The following is a 19,762-nucleotide window of genomic DNA, read 5'->3' on the forward strand; positions in this document are numbered from 1 at the left end:
GTTTTCTACGAACACAGACTATAAATGTTTTATATGAGAGTTTGAACTTTAAAGTGAGTATAATGTAAAATGAATACTAAACGGTAAACACAAAGGCTAAAGTTGGAATCTTTATTTGTTTGGTTTGTTACATATACAGTTAATTACATACATACAAAGATACTCAGTAAAGTCAAGACCTAGTGCATGAATGGTAAAAACATGACGTTGCCTTGGCACGTGTCCATTTCTCTTCATTCATTTGTTGCTACCGTCCATCTATTGCTCACTGATTATGTGAGAATCAGCCTCCATGACATCATCTCATCTGCGCCAATACTGTGGATTCCAAACATGAAACATTAGTAAAGATGCCAATTAATGTTCTGCTATTTGCCATTTTGGGTTTCTGTACTGGTAAATAAAAATAGCCGATAAAAAGTGAACTTTAAGTCTGGAATACACTACACAAGTTCTAAAATCTGAACAGAAAAGTGTGCCAAATAAAATATGTAATCTTAAATCAGCTCAAAATATTCTGCAACTAGATGGAATCCAGACTGAAGCTTACAAAAAAAAAAAAAAAAAGGTGTCGATCAAACTATGCAATTTTCTGTGAAATCTGAATGACTAAAATCTGAAGATTGGACTTCAATTACGGCAACTTGCATCAAGTGGTGTATTCCACAATTTAGCAGCACTTGCCAAAAAAACCACTGCTGCCAACCATAAAAATGCAAACAGAGTTTCTTTAGTAACATCCTGAAATGTATCATTAAAGACAACAGGCTTTGCTGTTTTCCATGCTGATTTTTCAAAATGGACAAAATGAGGAAACATACACACCTGTGCAAATTTGTGTATCTGTTCAACCACTGCAGCAAACAGAGCACCTACGCTCTCATCAATCAGACTCTGCATATAATGCACCGCCTCCTCATCTGAGAGGTCCAATCGAAACTTGTCCTGAACCTGCAGTGGGCAGGCAAAGAATGAACAGCTGATTTTACCTCTGAAGTTTTGGAGACAAAATGTGAGGACCATACATACCTTTTTTACGGTTTTGTCAGGCTCCAGTGCAATGTCTGGAATATTTGCGTCCACCATCAGAGAGAACAGATTCAGAATGAGATTTGAGTATCTGAATATGAAGAGAGAAAAAAAAAAAAAAAAAAGTTAGATTTTTATGATTTAGTCTGATATACTACACAAGTGTGTACACTAAAATTCATAAGTTTGGGGTCAGTAACGTTTTGAAAAAAAGTTAGCGTTTTATTTTATCAAAAAGAGAAATATTACAACTTAAGATAACTTCTCTAGTTTAATATAATGTAATTTATTCCTCTGATGGCAAAGCTGAATTATCAGCAGCAGTATTTTGTGTGACGAACTCATTTCAATTCTTCTAATATGCTGATTTGGTGCTCAAGAACTATTCTTATCAATATTGACTGCCACTTTTGATCAATTTAATGCATCAATACTAAACGTATTCATTTTTTTCAAAAAGTCAAACTTTTAAATATTAGTGTGCATGTCTTCCGTTTGTAACTCACCTGCGCAGGTGCAGGAAGGCAGTGTAGCACTGTTTCCTGAACTCCTGGTATTGTTCACTCTGCATGCCCCCCATCCCCTCCACCATCTCCTTGCTCAGCTTCATGGGGGGTGGCAGGGGTTTAGGGTCCCGACCCAAAATATATCCAAAATCGATATGAAACAGTTTCCCTACAAGCCAGAGAGACAGATCAGCATATCCAATCGGTTTTATTTTCAGTGCTTGCAAGTCGTTAAAAATTGTGGTTAATTTATGGAAGGTACCAGTCTTTGTGAGAAGCAAGTTGTCTAGATGTCTGTCTCCAACCCCTAGGATGTATGTGATGACACAATAGCCCGCTGAAACGTAGATCATGATTTAGTACATTTTTAAAATACTAAATAAATGAGCTAAATATAGTACTAATGGATTCAGAAACTGAGGCTGACCACAGCTTTTAACGTATGTGTCCATGACTTCAGAGCTGATGCCGTATGGCCCCTTATCATTCGGAGCGTGCTTTCGGAAGAAACTCTGCAAGGAGACATAGTTTACCAAGAGAAATACAAAGATATGAGACGTCATTCCTTAGATATATTACAAATAAACAGAGAAATGTGTTTCATCCACAAACTTAGTATATGCCATACCTAATTGAACAATTAATAGAAAAAAATAATATATATATTATACAATACCATACACAGCACACGCACATTTTATTTTTAATAGAATAAAATATACAGTGCCCTCCAAAAGTATCGGAAAGCAAAAATATGGAGAAAAAAAGGGAACTGCAAGGACCCCAAGCATACAGCCTCATCTGTAAAGCATGGTGGAGGTGGTGTCATGGCATGGGCGTGCATGGCTGCCTCTGGAACAGGCCCTCTCAACTTTACTGATGACTTAATGTATGATGACAGTAGCAGAATGAATTTGGAAGGGTACAAAACAATCTTGCAACTAAATAATAGCTTTTCATCTTTTAAATCTGCCTTATGTTCAACTGTCCCAATACTTATGCTCACATCAATGAGTGGGATGAACTCTAAAAGTGCTGTTCTTTTTATTATTTAAAACATGTATGTGTTGAAAAGGCTAATAATAAAATGTGACATTTTGTAGTTTTGTCTCATATTCATCTTTTAATCATATTTTTAAACATCTTTACTGTTCCAATACTTTTGGAGGACACTGTAAATAAAATATCAATAATAAAATAAAATATACATAAGGCTTCTAGAATTTACTAACTGTGCTAGGCCATATCACGTTTTCAGTTTTATTGAAATAATCGCGTAGTTCTTATTATGACCATGTACTGCAGAGGTGTCCACTTCTACTTAGCTTCAATCTGCTTCAACACACCTGCTAGGAAGTTTCTAGTGATCCTGAAAACCTTAATTAGCAGGTTCAGGAGTGTTTAATTAGGCTCAGATCCAAACTTTGCAGGAATTTGGTCTTCCAGGAGCAGCATTAGACAACTCCTGATACATTACCTGAATGTTGCCTTCAGTTGCCAAAACCTCAGCCACAGGTACTGACTGCACAAACTGCATAAAACCTGTAGACAAATCATAGGCATCCAGAGTAAAATAAAACTTCCATACAGTATGTGAATTGATGGCTTGTGGGTTTTTTCTGCATGCAATAAGTGAAGCAGTTCTGACCATGTTTGGTGCTGGTCGCTAAAACTTTGTATGGAGTCAACTTTAGGTCCAAATTCTCTTTCCTCAGCAACTGTTAAAGACGGTGAGAAAGTATTGATAAAAATTACGACTACAATTTTTTTATTTTCTGGTAGCTTTATATAAATCCAATAGATGTCTATGAAGAAAATAGGGTGTTGTGTGTACCGGGACGCAAGAAGACATTAATGAATACTGATATCAACTATGTGTCCTTTTGGCACTGTGTGATGAGATGTAGTGACTTCAGACCTTGTCCATGAGTGAAATAATCTGCAAGATGAGCTGGTCCTGTCTCAGGTCATCTCCATGTTTGAAGATGACAGGATATTGCTCTCCATCCTCTGTCTTAAAGATGAGCTTTGCTGGCATCAGAGCACTCTGGATGAGAGAAAAACAGAAGTCAGGGGTGGGCAGATGCATGTGTGACAATGCAATGGATAAGAATGAAGCACAATACCTTAAAGAGCGTTGCAGTCTCAGGTATGATGCCTTTGATCCGGATCTGTGGTTCCAGAGGAAGAGGGATGGGCTCGATTTCTGACAGATTCACCTTCTCATTATCAGCCAACAGGCCCTGTAATCGCTCCGTCTGTCAGAGACAGAAAGAACAAAATACAACTTCATAACTTCACAAAAAACGATCAACAGATTTCTCATTGTCTAACAGCTTTTAAAACTGATTCAGTGTTACACACCTTTTTCTTGCGGTTTCCACTCTCTCTTTGAACGGCTTTCATGAGCTGCACTAATCTGTCTACAAACGTCTGCTGGGCGGCCAGAAGGGAGCGCATCACTCTCACACACTTATCACCCTGGAAACAGACATATTGTGAAAAAGTTAGTGTGTCAGATTTTACATACAGGTTCTTTTGGACTTTTTGTTCATAAAAGAGTTCAATCTTCAGTGTCACATGATCCTTCAGATATACGTTTATTGTATTTTAAATTGAAAAAAAATGTATAAGACATACAGTATTATCAACATTGATAATGATACAAATGTTTCTTGAGCACCAGATATTAGAATGATTTCTGAAGGATCAAGTTTGCTGAAAATTCAGCTTTAAATTGTAATATTTAAAAATATTACTGAATTTTCTACAAATCTTGGTCAGAATAGGAGACAATCTTATGACCCCATACCGACTTCTGAACATTAGATTACGTTATCATATTACATTGTTGTAGTCCATGTGGGTTCAGAATGTGAATGTACCTTAAGCAGAGCCTGACTGAACCGCCTCATTACATTGAGGTACATGTCATGGGTTTTGGGGTCTCTCTGCTGTGTGTCCTGATCCTCACACTCCACAATTACATACCTGCAGTGGAAGACAATGTCCAAATATTGTCTTATAAATCTTTAATATGGAGTCAGCAAAACTGGCACATTGTTGTAGATGCTGTAAATACAAAACATCTTGATCCATTACTCACCAGTATAAATAGTTTGCCAGTGTAGAGTTTTTGCAGGCACGTGATATAAGGAAGGTGCACAGATCTTGCTGTGGAACACAGGTCACATACACGGTTACATAATCTTCACATCCACTGTGCATCTAAAATTACTGTTTTTTTTACACTTACCTCTAGATTCTCACCATCTGTTCCCTCTTTGCCTTTCTGCGTGCTAGGCATCACAGTGACGGTCGATGCCATCTGGGAACTGAAAAATAAATCACTAAGCCTCACGATTTTTTGTTTAATCAATTTGCTATTTTTTTTAGAATTCCAACTACCTTTGAGGATTGTACATTCAGATTTTAAAAGCATTTGTAATTCTAAGCAAAGTAATGTATAATTGATTTAGGGAAAAACTGCATTTCACTCAGACACATGTTCTTTAAGTATGTAGCTGACCTGTCCAGATCTCCTATTGTTGAGCTCTCTGTCAGAACCCCTTGACTGTCTCTCTTACTGGCAGGCTCCAGTCCACCCTGGATATCATTGAAGTTCTCATATTTCAATGCCTGCACCAGCTGGAGCAAGTACATTAGCAGATCCTACAAGGATAATCACAATGACATGCATTTACAGAGGAATCAGTTGTCCCTAAAAGTTGTCAGTTGTACCTAAAGATTACCCTTTAGTGTGTGTGTTTAAGTATACTTAATACTGCTTATGAAAGCATAACATAATTGGACGCACAAAGATCTTTTTACAAGTGCTATGCATCTAAACCACTGACAATCTAACACACACATGCACAAACACAGACTTTACCTCATCATCAGCCTGCTGCAGCCTCGCAACAGCGTAGCGCCTGACTGTGGGGTTGGTGAACTGAGAGGACAGCAGCTCCAGGGAATCCTCCACATCCATCGGCCGCCACTTTCCCAGCATCTCCAGGGCCTGTTTGGCCTCCTGGGGCAGATCCCAGTTCACACACTTCAGGAACTTGGTCAAAGCCTAAAAACACACCAACAAATGAGATCTTGTCCTGGACACAAACTACAATTGAGATACCATCCTGTTACTCTGGGGACAAAACTGGTACCTATATGAACAATTTCAAAAGTTTGTGGTTGGTAAGTCTTTTGTTTTGCCTGCTCACCATAGCTACATTTTCAAAATTAAAAATACGGTCAAACAGTAATAATGTAACATTACTATTTTCTATTTCATTACTCCAGTCTTTAATTGTCACATGATCCTCCTATCATTCTAATATGGTGATCTGGTGTTCAAAAATGTTCTTGTCATTATCAAGATTGCAAACAATTGTGCTTAGTATTTTTGTGGAAATTATGATGCATTTTGACATGCATGAAACAGAATATTTTCTAACATTCTACATGTTTTACTGTTTAAGCCGTTGCTGAATAAAAGTATAACTGATCCCAAATTTTCGAATGGTTTTAAACGTGCTCACTCACCTTTTCCTGTGTGGTGAGGTAGTATCTAAACTTCCACACAAGGTCCTGTTCCTCAGAACTCAGCTGTTTAGTGGGTGGGTAGCTCACTATTATCTATGACAGAAAAACAGTATTATAAAGACATCGGAGAAGATTTCTTGTGTACTTTTTCTCTTTATCGCTAACATTGAGTTGATCGCGTGTGGCTGCATTCGGTTTGAGATCGTGGTCAGATGGTCCGCTGCGTAAACTACGAGCCAGTTTATGATGCTTACTCTCCACAAGGTTCTCCTGCAACAGAATGCCAACACCATCAGGTACCAACTTGATCATTTTAAATGAAATTATCCTTCACCTTATCAAGTGCCAACACAGATTTTCAAACCCATAAACCCAAGATAGACTTTTTTTTTTTTTTTTTGATTTCCACTCACCATGCACATCTGAGGGTCGGGGACTTTCACAATATCTGAACTGGTCGGCAAAGAGGAGGATTCATCTGCATCCTGTAAAAAGAGAGATGCATAAAACCACTGAAATTTAATAAGTACTAGATAAAGAAAGGTGAACTATTAGATGAAGAATTTTAAATACAGTAGTGAACTCCACTGCTTAATGCAAAATCTTGATTATCACTAAAGTCAACATAAAATGGCATCTACAACATTTTAATTCTGTAACAAAGAAAAAAAGTTGGGGCTTGTTTTTACCCATCAAGGCATTCCTGACTAGTGTTGGGTATCGTTTGAATTTTATCGGTTCCGATTCTTTTCGATTCCCAGTTTCGATTCCAATGTGATAAAATAATGATATCAAACATTTATCCTGTGTCTCTTTTTTGCAAACCATATTACTGGAGCTGAATACCATGGACAAACATCAACAGGCTACATAAAAACTTAACATAATAGAACTGCATGATTCTGGATAAATTAACTTCCCATGGATATATAAAAAATATTAGCCAACTAAACCTCACATGTAATTTATGAATGACTCAACTCAGGATGTACTTGCTTCATTACTGGATGAAACAACGTCCTTGAACGAATCTCTTGTATGTTTCAAAGACAAATACATTTTAACAGACCCTTTTCACCACCTACTGGTGTAACAATGTAATCGATAAATCGTCATTTGAAGTGTTAAATTACTTTCAAAAGGAGAGGCTATTGTACACCGAGTTTAGGCTATATCTGAACTATAAACTTTTATAACAGTGCTTCTGTGATTAGAATGTTTGTAACACATAAATAATGATACTGTGTGGTTGAAAAGACTGAAGCGGTTTCATTTATATACATGACAGCTGCTCCTGACCTTAAGTATCCGATTCTGGAATCGGAGTCGACTTTCGATTCCCAACCCTATTCCTGACTGCCAATTGTGAGGGACAGCTTTTTTTCCTAACTAAATTTTATTACGTATTACATTAACCAGAATTAAATTGCTCTGTTTTAAGATTTCTAAAAAGCTGCTTTCTCTACAACAATATCCTAATTCAATGCCTTAATAGTTATTTGGCCAGTTAACATTAACACCACAGCCTAGTCAGCTAAAAAAATAGTTATTTAGAAGCAAGCAAGGCTAATACATTTTGATGAAGCATGCATTAACAGGGAAGTAAACGGAGTTATTTTGATTCAATATTGACTTAATATCAAAAAATATAGAGAAAAAAGATATACCTTTTCGTAATAAACAATGCTGTGTTCTCGTTCACCGCTTTTGACTCGAGGGAATTCCACCATTAGGTACATGAAATTAGAGCTACGTTTCTCACTCTGTAAATAAAAAACACAAGCTTCACAAATCAAGCTTTACACAGAGGTAGCAAAAATTACAGTGGCTTCATACTGTGACACGTATTACCCCAAAAGCACTCACCTCATTGATCATTTCAATCTCTCTGAAGGTTAAGCGATCCAACCAGTCTACTTTAACCATGTGCCCCTGACGATGAGCTTTTGTTAGCTGAGAGACAGAGAGGCAAAGAGAGAGCGAGGAAAACTTAAAGAAATAGACATGTTTGCAAAACTAAGACAAAACCAAGACGTTGTGAGCACAATCCTTTAGCCAATCATATGACAGCAGCGTGTCAGCGTGCAAAAGCACACAAAAAGCTCATTAGCCAAAGGACATTCAGTGGGGGCCAGTGCAAAGTAAGTAGCACACCAAGATGACTCAGCCCTTTCTAAACAAACAGTTAGTAATAGTTAGTACAATAACACATCTCATCTAAAGGCCAGCATAAATCTAAGAGGACTTTGTTTAACCAGCCATACATGTGTTTTATTGGCTAAACATAACGTCCATGACATTCATGATTATTTCAAGGAATGCTCTGACTTCAAAACAAGTTACACTTTATTAACGGTATCCACAACCAATCATTCTGACTTAGAATTATCCAGCACAAAAATCTTTTTTTATTTAGTCTGTACATTTTTCTAAATCCTCCTTTTGATGTGGGACTTTAAGTGGGTGAACATCTGGTTATAGATTAAAGACACGATTGATCTACCAGCTTACTGTCACGGTGCACACACGAGGGAGGACACAGGAACACGCAGACGAGGACGTAAACTCAAATATGTCTTTACTTCAAACATCAAGGCAGGGCAAGACACAGACAGGAACACCGGGGAGTAACGAGTAGATCAGACGAAATCTAACTGAACAGACAGGATAATCATAGATAACGAGACGAACACGGCTGGACAAGAATTAACTAATGATAACATTTAACAAGGACAGGAAACAAACCAAATATGGAAACATGAGGCAGGAACACATGACACACACGACAGATGACTGACACTTACATGGTCATAATATGAGTTGAACAATTGTAAATTAAAATAAATGCTATATTTGACCTGCCATATTAAAAAAAATAATAATAATTTATAGTGTCATAAAAATGGCTTCTAATCCTTGGATTCGCCTGAATCTCTACACTGTTACAAATATATATATATATATATATATATATATATATATATATAATGTTGAATTAAAAAAATTGTGAGGTCTAGCAGCAAAAATGTCAGTTCCTTTAGTCCAAGACACAGAAAATAACACTCTTCCTATTTGTGAAAATGTGGGGCAAATTATACAGGGTAAATATATACCCTGTCCTATATCTTGCCCACAAATATATGAGACAAGCCAGCACTCATACACACACACGCACGCACACACACACATTCAGCATTCCTGTCCTGTTTTCTCTCATACTCACGTCACTAAGTATCTCCAGGTCTGGGCCCTGGAACAGAGGGCAGTTAAAACATGTCCTTTGACAGAACACACACACACAAGCACACTCCCCTCGCAACAACAAACATTCTCAATTCTCATTTTTCCACAAATTGGGTAATCTATAAACACAATAAGCATATCCATCTATCCCTCCCTGCCGCCACCCACTTTTCATTTAACATATCCCTCATGTACAGTAACTGTCCACAGGCATATTTCTCCAGTTTCTGTCTCAGTTGGGCTCCTCCACTCCCCAATCCATCAACTAACCTTGGCCAGGCGGCCCATCTGGTCCTCTGCCAGAGTGCTGCTGGTCCTTCCTGGTGTACTAGTGGGCTCACTGCCATTACCCTCCACACCCGGCCACACCTTCAAATCGTGCATGCCCTGCCGGAACATTCTAGTAGACAGAGTGAGAGAGATGGAGATAGATAAGGGGGAATAACAAATGTATAAAAGTAGTGGTGTGCAAACTTTTGTGGAAAATAATCTCTTTTGTGATAATAATCTCTTTCCTATATAATTAATAACACCTCACCTTCTATTTTAACGTACAGATTTTATTAGTGTGAAATTATATAATCACAGATTCTGAATGTAGTGGTTATATGCACCCTAAACTCTGGAAGACAATTAAATTTTCATTGGAGTGAAGATATGAATCATATATTCTGAACAAATTAGAAAAGAAGTATTACGAAAAGTATGACACCAAAGTATGTCAGCTCAAAAAAACAATTGCCAACTCAGCAAAGCATTCAAATGCAATAAATGGTGTGTTTGCCTTACTAACATATGTAAAAAAAAATGTGGATGCCTAACTTTAATTTTGGTAAAAGAGACTGGTGGAAGAGCCTTCTAGAAGATAATGGTGGGGTGGAATTGCCCTGCACTGCATTTTTACTGTGCAAAGATTTAGGGTTGGTAAGATAAAAAAAAAAAAAAGATTTATCTTAAAGGCTGCATTTATTTGATCTAAAATACAGTAAAAAAGTAATACTGTGAAATATTATTACAATTTAAAACAACTATTATTTTATATATATTTTAAAACATCATTTATTCATGTGATGGAAAATCAGAATTTTTAGCAGCCATTACTCCAGTCTTCAGAGTCACATGTTTGTTTTAATGAAGACTTTTTAAAAATCCCAATGGGAAAAATGAATGGTAAGAAAAAAACTTCTGGACCCAGCACAACTAAAAAAAAAAAAAAGAAAAAGAAAAAAGGCAGCCGGGCACTAAAGCACTCAATTATATGACATTTTCCAGTTAGATTTCTGTTGAACAAAATTGTAAACATTAGACCCTTACCCATATTTCCCAAACAGGGTGACTGTAGTGCCCCCTACAGGCGTGGCTCGGCCGGGTCCATACACATCCCAAACTGTTAGAGTCACCTGGGCACTCTGAGGCAGGTCAGGGTACTTCACTGGCAGCCTAAGCCACTCGTTCCAGCTAAGGTGAAGAGAAGGCAATAATAATGTGACAAAACATGTGACTCAGTACAGTGAACAAATAAAATCTGAAGGTATTAAAATCAGTTCAAATGAAAAAAAATATATTTATAATTTATTGTGCAAATATCTAAGCATGTGAGAGGATGATAGTACGGTGGCCGAGAGAGCTCAACGCGCTGCAAATAGAAAAACACCTGCAAATTAAGAAAACAACTTCGTCAATTTGATAACACACGCACTGCAAATACTCACAACACAACCAAACAAAGAAACGCGCTGCAAACACAATTCTTTGTTTTTGAGCATTTGCAGTGCATTTCTTTCTTTGTGTTGTGAGCATTTGCAGCACCTGCTGTCAAACTGATGATATTTTCTTGATTTGCTGTTGCTTTTTCTATTTGCATGTGTTTTCTGAAGTTGCAGCGCATTGAGCTCTCTCGGCCACCGTATGATAGGGTACAAAACTATATGTTACATACAGTGGGGCAAATAAGTATTTGATACACTGCCGTTTTTACAAGTTTTCCCACTTACAAAGAATGGAGAGAGCTGTAATTTTCATCGTAGGTACACCTCAACTGTGAGACAGAATATAAAAAAAAATTAAAAATCCAGAAAATCACATTGCATGATTTTTGAATAATTAATTTCCATTTTATTGCATGAAATAAGTTCGATACAATAGAAAAATAGAACTTCATATTTGGTACAGAAACCTTTGTTTACAATTACAGAGGTCAGACGTTTCCTGTAGTTCTTGACCAGGTTTGCGCACACTGCAGCAGGGATTTTGGCCCACTCCTCCATACAGGTCTTCTCCAGATCTTTCAGGTTTTGGGGCTGCCGCTGGGCAACACGGAGTTTCAGCTCCCTCCATAGATTTTCTATTGGGTTCAGGTCTGGAGACTGGCTAGGCCACTCCAGGACCTTGAAATGCTTCTTACGGAGCCACTCCTTAGTTACCCTTGCTGTGTGTTCCATCCTCCCCTCAATACGGTGCAGTCGTCCTGTCCCCTTTGCAGAAAAGCACCCCCAAAGCATGATGTTTCCACCCCCATGCTTCACGGTCTGACCACATGACCTTCTCCCATGCCTCCTCTGGATCCTCCAGATGGTCTTTGGCAAACTTCAGACGGGCCTGGACGTGTGCTGGCTTGAGCAGGGGGACCTTGCGTACGCTGCAGGATTTTAATCCATGACGGTGTAGTGTGTTACTAATGGTAACCGTTGAGACTGTGGTCCCAGCTCTCTTCAGGTCATTGACCAGGTCCTCCGTGTAGTTCTAGGCTGATCCCTCACCTTTCTCAGGATCATTGATACTCCACGAAGCGAGATCTTGCATGGAGCCCCAGTCCGAGGGAGAGTGACAATCATCTTGAATTTCTTGCATTTTCTAATATTTGCGCCAACAGTTGTTGCCTTCTCACCAAGCTGTTTGCCTGTTGTCCTGTAGCCCATCCCAGCCTTGTGCAGGTCTACAATTTTGTCCCTAGTGTCCTTAGACAGCTCTTTGGTCTTTCCCATAGTGGAGAGGCTGGAGTCTGATTGATTGAGTGTGTGAACGTGTCTTTTATACAGGTAACGAGTTCAAACAGGTGCAGTTAATACAGGTGATGAGTGGAGGATAGGAGGGCTTCTTAAAGACAAACTAACAGGTCTGTGAGAGCCAGAATTCTTGCTGGTTGGTAGGTGATCAAATACTTATTTCATGCAATAAAATGGAAGTTAATTATTTAAAAATCATACAATGTGATTTTCTGGGGTTTTTTTATATTCTGTCTCACAGTTGAGGTGTACCTACGATGAAAATTACAGATCTATCCATTCTTTGTAAGTGGGAAAACTTGAAAAATCGGCAGTGTATCAAATACTTATTTGCCCCACTGTATCTCAGCAAAGTATCTCTGATCTTGCTTGGTTTCCTGCTCTGACTCATTATTGAATCGCATGAGCATAAAGTGAGCCACACTGTGACATACAAAGATTAACCACTGATAAATCTACGTACTTCCAGCGAGTGCTGAAGGCCTTGTAAGACGTTCGTACAGGCAGAGCGAGAGGCTTGCCCTCGGCAAACACCTGACAGGTGACGTACAGGTCAGAGCAGCTTTCCTGATAGAGTCCTGAGAATCGCAGCATGGGGTCCTCAAGCAGAGCTTTATAGCTCTTCTGCTCTCTTTTGCCCTCCAGACTGCCTCTGCAAAAGCAAACAGAAAGGAGATACCATTTCTGCCCAGTCAGAAGAACACAGCACAATGTCAAGACATTTGCTTTTTGAAGTAAGGAATTTGCATACTGTATCTCTTTAATGGTGAGTAATTGTGTTAAAAGTCAGCAGAGTTACAAAACTACTTGATCAATGATTTCTTTAACTTTTCCATGACACTTTATATTTGCTGTGTTAAAATTTTTGAAAAACATCTCTTATGCTCACCAAGGCTGCATTGATTTGAGCAGTAATATTAAACAGTAATATGGGAAATATGTGACCCTGGACCACAAAAACAGTCACAAGCAGCACACTGTATGGGTTAAAATGCTTGATTTTTCTTTTATGCCAAAAAAGATTAGGATATTAAGTAAAGATGAAAATATTTTGTACATTTCCTACCATAAATATACAAAAATTAATTTTTGATTAGTAATATGCATTTCTAAGGACTTCAAGGCGATTTTTTTTTTTTTTTAATTATTATTGAATTTGAATTTTGAATTAGAATTTTTGGCACCCTCAGATTCCAGATATTCAAATAGTTCTATCTCAGCCAAATATTGTCCGATCCTAACAAACCATACAATGGTAAGCTTATTTATTCAACTTTCAAAATGTAATTTAAGCCTATGATGGCAAAGCTGAATTTTCAGCAGCCATTACTCCAGTCTTCAGTTTTGTGTCACATCACATCATGATGATACTTCAGAAATCTGAAATCTGTTGTTTAAGAAAATGTTCTTATTATTATCACAGCTGAAAAAAGTTGTGCTGCTTAATATTTTTGTAGAAACTGCGCTTTTTCAGGATTCTTTAATGAATACAACGTTCAAAAGAACAGCATTTATTTAAAATAGAATGCTTTTTTTATCAGTTATCATTTTAATGCATACTTGCTGAATAAAAGTACAACTTTCTTTTAATAAAATTGTTCTGAGCACAAACTTGTGAACGGTAGTGTAAATCTACGGGAACGTGAGTGTTGTTGATGTGTCCATTACTGAGTGCGGTAAAGTTAGTTTGATGTTTGACATTCGGTTTCAGATCAATTCAACTCTTTGCGCCTGTTATGTTTTTAGCCCAAATTATGTCAGATAGACATAAATATATGTGCTTTACGTTGCACAAGGCTTAATTTCTAAAAAAAAAAAATTATATAAATTAATCATATAAATTAATTAAACTACATGACATTATATTATAAAACCAATACTAAAATTCTCAGAAAAACATCCCTGTTATTGCACAATAATTAGCATTTTATGTGTTTTATAATAATTGTACAACTTTTAATGTATGAAATAATAAAAATCCATTAAACTCTGACACTGTTTGAGATAAAGGTAACAAAACAACTGTAAAAATCTCTAAATATTATTTCCTGTAATGCACAAGGCTTGTTTTGTCATATCACGGCTATATTGTTTTTATATATGGTACTGAATCCATATTTTTGATATGTTTTATATACTGTACCCACTTAAATTCATTATACTCTGGCACCATTTGAGATAAAGGTATCAAAACAACTGTAAAAAGCTCTAAATATTATTCCCTATAATGCACAAGGCTTGATTTTCAGAATATTGATCAGATTTTTTCATACAGCACTGGACACATTTAAATCCATTAAACTTGAACACCATTTAAGATAAAGATATCTAAGCAACTGTAAATTACTCAGAGCATTATTCTGGCTGATAGGCAGTAAAAAATACTTTTTTTGTAAAAAAATAAATAAATAAATTGAAAAATAAATGCATATATTTATGTAGTGTGAAGTCTGATCTTTGAGAAAATATAAAGGGTGCTTTTTTAAAAATTATTATTACTTAACTGTATGGTGTATGGTGTGGTGTGACAGCAAAAATTAAGAAAACATTCTAGATTTTTTTACAGCCGGTGTTGTCGTTTAATGCATTGCTATTATTTCATACATTAAAAGTTGTAAAATTATTATAAAACACATAAATGCTCATTCCAAAAGTCTTGTGCAATAACAAGGATGTTTTTCTGAACATTTTAGTACTGGCTTTATAGTATAATGTCATGTAGTTTTTTTAATTTTTTTCTAGAAATTAAGCCTTATGCCTTATGTCTATCTGACATAATTTGGGCTAAAAACATAACAGGCGCAAAGAGTTGAATTGATCTGAAACCGAATGTCTAATTAATGCTAAATTTTTATTATTTTTTTTACTACATGTCCTTTTCAAGAAGGTCAGGCCGCTCTTGCTTCACAAATGGTGACAGCTCTTCTTCATGCATTTGGTTTTAATTTCATAGCATCTTCCAATAATAGGTGCGACTTGTCTTTGAGCAGTGTGCTGATATTCAGTCTCTGTTGAGATTCTGCTGGTTTGACAGCTCTGTAATCAAAACAATGACTAAGCTCCAGAAACATACTCACATTTTCAGTTGGACGTTTATGTCCAGATCGCAACTATACACATAGTTAAATTTATCTGTGTCCATCTTCAGTAATCGATGAAGTGTTCTGGAAAACCGTAGTGAATGAAACAAAATAGAGATAAAAGAATAAATGCAGATTTCTCAGGCGGTGGGAGATAAACTGCAGGGCCTCTAGCAAAGACCCTGCACTGGATCTGCTGGAGCTTTTGCTTTTCGCAGCACTTTATATTCTTGATGTAACTGTTTCTGATTAATGAAAACCAATATGGCCGGTCAAAAATACTATCAGTCTTAATTTAAGACAATAATAAAGTTGTAATAAGCATCTGCCAGGGCTTCATCGCGTCCGCTCTTAGAAAGGAAAACATTATAACCAGACGTAAATAATCGATGTCAAATCGTTCGATAGCCGCAGCGACTTGTATGGACTGAACGGATCAGAAATGGCTTCTTTGGTCTGATGGATCCCGGTGGCTTCCTGATTTGTTTACGAACGGATAGTAAAACAGGACAAATTTCACAAGGCATATAAAAGTCCTCTTGAATTGCATGATAGTTGTACATTGAGTACAATTGTGACCCTGGACCATAAAACCAGTCTTAAGTCGCTGGGGTATATTTATAGCAATGGTCAAAAATACACTGTATATGTCAAAATTATGAATTTTTCTTTTATGCCAAAAATCATTAGGATATTAAGTAAAGATCATGTTCCATGGAGATATTTTATACATTTCTTACCGTAAATATATCAAAGCTTAATTTTGGACTAGTAATATGCATAGCTAAGGACTTCATCTGGACAACTTTAAAGGCGATTTTCTCAATATTTAGATTTTTTTTGCACCCTCAGAGTCCAGATTTTCAAATAGTTGCATCTCGGCCAAATATTGTCCTATCATAACAAACCATACATCAATGTAAAACTTATTTATTCAGCTTTAAGATTATGTATAAATCTCAATTTCGAAAAATTGACACTTAAGACTGGTTTCGTGGTCCAGGGTCACAATTGTTTGCAAGTTTCTGAGTTTAAACTGAATTAAGGCATATCACTGTAAATCATAGATTTTTTTTTTTTTTTGCTAAAACTCTTTTGTATTAGTTTCATTTATTTAAATGTTTAATTAATTTAATTATGTACTGTATTTCATAAATCCCCCAAAATTAAAAAGTATGCTTTTAATCTGTTTGAAATCTATTTAAATTGCAATCCATTGTGGTCTCTATGTGTTAGAAAATTGCCATCTGCTGTGAAACCAGTAGGTTATGGCCTTTGTCAGCCATTCTGCACAGCAGGTGGACAAGTCATTTGCAATTGCTATCTGTCTTTTGGGTGCATGAACGTTATATTCTCCAAGTATGTTCTCTGATGCAATGAACATTTTATTGGTTTGTTTGTGTAGGCATCACAATAGGTTGTACTTCATGAAAACCGCATCTCTCTTTGCACAAGTGTGTTTCTTGCCCTTGTATGTGAGGGCAGAAAAAGAACCAAGCCAATAAAAAGAATAAGAAAACAAGCTGTTCTTGCTTTTAATTTACATTCGCTGGAATCTTGGCATTTGGTCACTCACATCCTAAATCTTAGTGCAACTTTGGGTCCCCCCTGCACATTAGTGTGTGGTTATATAATAAATGGTGATGAGTCAGACTGCACAACAGAATAGGACCGCAGTCCATTACATCCTCTGCTCGGGACTCAAGTGCTGTTAAAGAGGACAAGGCTCATTGCCACCCCTCATGTGTTCCGAACACTCACAGAGGGGGCTCTGCTTCCTTGCTCCCAAGTTTAAAGCCACATTCCTTTGAGTTGAAGCCAAAGAGCAGCTGCGCTCTTGGGATGATGAAGGTTTCCACTGGCTAGACCTTACCAGGCCTGAACTTGTATATTCAGGAATTGCTTATAATTGCTTATATTATGGATTAAATGTTTGCAGGTACAATCTAAAAAAGGTGCCAAATAGCACTAAAAGGGGTTCATTGGCTTGTACTGATGGGGAACCACTTCAAGTGCTATATAGCTTCTATCTTTAAAGGTGCTTTACAGCACCTTTGTCAAATGGTGTTACTGTATGTAGAGGCGGACAAAGTATACAACTCCATTACTTGAGTGCAAGTACAGATAATGCTGGTCAAATATTACTCCATTACAAGTAGTTGTAAACGCAGATTTTTACTTAAGTTAAAGTACAGAAGTTTTTAAAAGTTACAGAAGTTGCTTTTAAGTACCAAAAGTAAATTTCCTTTTTTATGCCAATGCACTGTTTTATTATTGATGTACGTAGTACTTGCAATACCTCTGAAGCAACTTACTATACACCTACTGAATACACTGACTAGCTTGCATCTTTGGAATTAAGAGCTTTTAGAATGTTAAAAACCTATGGGGAAAAAATAAAACAAACAAAGTTATTATTTAACACCCCCACAAAAGCAGGATGGTAGTGATCTCACACAGCTCTGACAGTGTGTGCACACATCTATGTGTAGCAATTCATTCACATTTGAACAGAGTGGACAGTGAAATACTGTAAATACAGAGTGATAAGGAATAACACCCAGAAACACAACTGTAGCTGTATAACTTTACAACAGCAACACTGCTTTAACAAAACAGCAAAACTTATTTGACATCAAAATACATTTTTTAAATTGCTGTTTAATCTTTCTTGCTGTACTTTGATGTCATACACAGAACGGTCTGTGCAGTGCTGCTTCAAGTCCAACACCTACTGTGTTTTAATAGGAGACACACAACAGTTCTTCTGTGGCTTTATAGGTAATATTTTCATACAACACAATTTAGCAAAATCAGACAATATTGTTTCTAGTATATACCACCTATTAACTTTTTATTATTGAATTGAAATTAAATATCACATTTGCAACTGGTCAGTGTTCACAAAAATGCTGGGAAATCACTTCATGTAGCGCTACAAGAGAAAAAAAGAAAGTCACGTTTTGGAGAAGAAAAATAATCACCCACTGACTTTCAAAGCTGCTACATAGTAACAACTTTCTACTTCGAGGACCTTGATAGAAATGTAGTGGATTGAAATGTACAATGTTTGTCTTTCAAATGTAGTGAAGTTAAAGTCATAAGTTTCCAGAAAAAATAGTACTCAAGTAAAGTACAGATACTCAAAAAGTGTACTTAAGTACAATACTCAAGTAGTTAGACAAGTAGTTACTGTCCCAATCCCAATTCTCCTCCTTACATTTGAGATATTTTACTCCACTCTCATATGTTTGCTATGATGAATGGGAATTTACTTCAATGGCAAAAGCTGTTTTGAATTACTTTTATGCTTTTCTGAGGTAAAAAAAAGTTTCATATGAGGGCCCTGGAATATACAGGTGCATCTCAAAAAATTTGAATATCGTGAAAAAGATCAATATTTTTTGTCACTCATTTCAGAAAGTGAAACCCATATATTATATAGATTCATTACACATAGAGTGACATTTTTCAAGCCTTTATTTCTTGAAATTTTGATGATTATGGCTTACAGATAATGAAAACCCCAAATTCAGTGTCTCAGAAAATTTGAATATTACATAAGATCAATAAAAATAGGATATTTTAAACAGAAATGTCAGGCTTCTGAAAAGCATGTTCATTTCTATGCACTCAATACTTGGTTGGGCCTCCTTTTGCATGAATTACTGCATCAATGCGGCGTGGCATGGAGGCGATCAGCCTGTGGCACTGCTCAGGTGTAACGGAAGCCCAGGATGCTTTGATAGCGGCCTACAGGTCATCTGCATTGTTGGGTCTGGTGTCTCTCATCTTCCTCTTGACAATATCCCATAGATTCTCTATGGGGTTCAGGTCAGGCGAGTTTGCTGGCCAATCAAGCACAGTAACACCATGGTCATTGAACCAGCTTTTGGTACTTTTGGCAGTGTGGGCAGGTGCCAAGTCCTGCTGGAAAATGAAATCAGCATCTCCATAAAGCTTGTCAGCAGAAGGAAGCATGAAGTGCTCTAAAATTTCCTGGTAGATGGCTGCGTTGACTGTGGACTTCAGAAAACACAGTGGACCAACACCAGCAGATGACATGGCAGCCCAAATCATCACTGACTGTGGAAACGTCACACTGGACTACAAGCAACATGGATTCTGTGCCTCTCCACTCTTCCTCCAGACTCTGGGACCTTGATTTCCAAATGAAATGAAATTTACTTTCATCTGAAAAGAGGATTTTGGACCACTGAGCAACAGTCCAGTTCTTTTTCTCCACAGCCCAGGTAAGATGCTTCTGACGTTGTCTCTGTTTCAGAAGTGGCTTGGTAGCCCTTTTCCTGAAGACGTCTGAGCGTGGAGACTCTTGATGCACTGACTCCAGCTT

General features: G+C 37.1%; 1 protein-coding gene across 4 annotated transcripts; it reads right to left on the reverse strand.

The window, feature by feature from the left end:
* Window positions 1-97: 97 nt before the first annotated feature.
* LOC306874079 (phosphatidylinositol 3-kinase catalytic subunit type 3-like) lies at window positions 98-15,802 on the reverse strand. 4 transcript variants are annotated; one of them, XM_079423815.1, is made up of 26 exons: window positions 15,406-15,802; window positions 12,792-12,980; window positions 10,638-10,781; window positions 9,594-9,723; window positions 9,304-9,330; window positions 7,947-8,033; window positions 7,748-7,843; window positions 6,494-6,565; window positions 6,246-6,350; window positions 6,081-6,173; window positions 5,428-5,613; window positions 5,065-5,207; window positions 4,792-4,870; window positions 4,642-4,709; window positions 4,421-4,526; window positions 3,900-4,016; window positions 3,662-3,793; window positions 3,454-3,582; window positions 3,184-3,253; window positions 3,013-3,077; window positions 1,963-2,047; window positions 1,798-1,872; window positions 1,536-1,704; window positions 1,030-1,120; window positions 826-951; window positions 98-318 (listed from the first exon to the last, which is right to left on the reverse strand). In XM_079423815.1, exons 1-26 carry the CDS (start codon window positions 15,468-15,470, stop codon window positions 304-306), a joined length of 2,664 nt encoding a protein of 887 aa, XP_079279941.1. In that variant the 5' UTR covers window positions 15,471-15,802; the 3' UTR covers window positions 98-303. The 4 variants fall into 4 exon arrangements, 2 of the variants coding, with proteins under 2 accessions (XP_079279941.1, XP_079279942.1); XR_013784568.1 differs by lacking the exon at window positions 3,184-3,253 and having other exon boundaries at window positions 15,406-15,783; XM_079423816.1 differs by lacking the exon at window positions 9,304-9,330 and having other exon boundaries at window positions 15,406-15,783.
* Window positions 15,803-19,762: the final 3,960 nt, after the last annotated feature.

The sequence above is a fragment of the Barbus barbus genome (genome assembly GCF_936440315.1).
Source record: "Barbus barbus genome assembly, chromosome: 1".
In the NCBI taxonomy this organism is placed as follows: domain Eukaryota; kingdom Metazoa; phylum Chordata; class Actinopteri; order Cypriniformes; family Cyprinidae; genus Barbus; species Barbus barbus.

Excerpts from the sequence above, each read along its gene's own strand:
- LOC306874079 (XM_079423815.1), bottom strand. The coding sequence starts at position 15,470 with ATGGACACAGATAAATTTAACTATGTGTATAGTTGCGATCTGGACATA. Across the intron at positions 9,331-9,593 it reads AGATGGGCCGCCTGGCCAAG|GGCCCAGACCTGGAGATACT; the intron begins GTTAGTTGATGG and ends CCTCTGTTCCAG. Across the intron at positions 3,078-3,183 it reads AGCGACCAGCACCAAACATG|GTTTTATGCAGTTTGTGCAG; the intron begins GTCAGAACTGCT and ends ATTTGTCTACAG.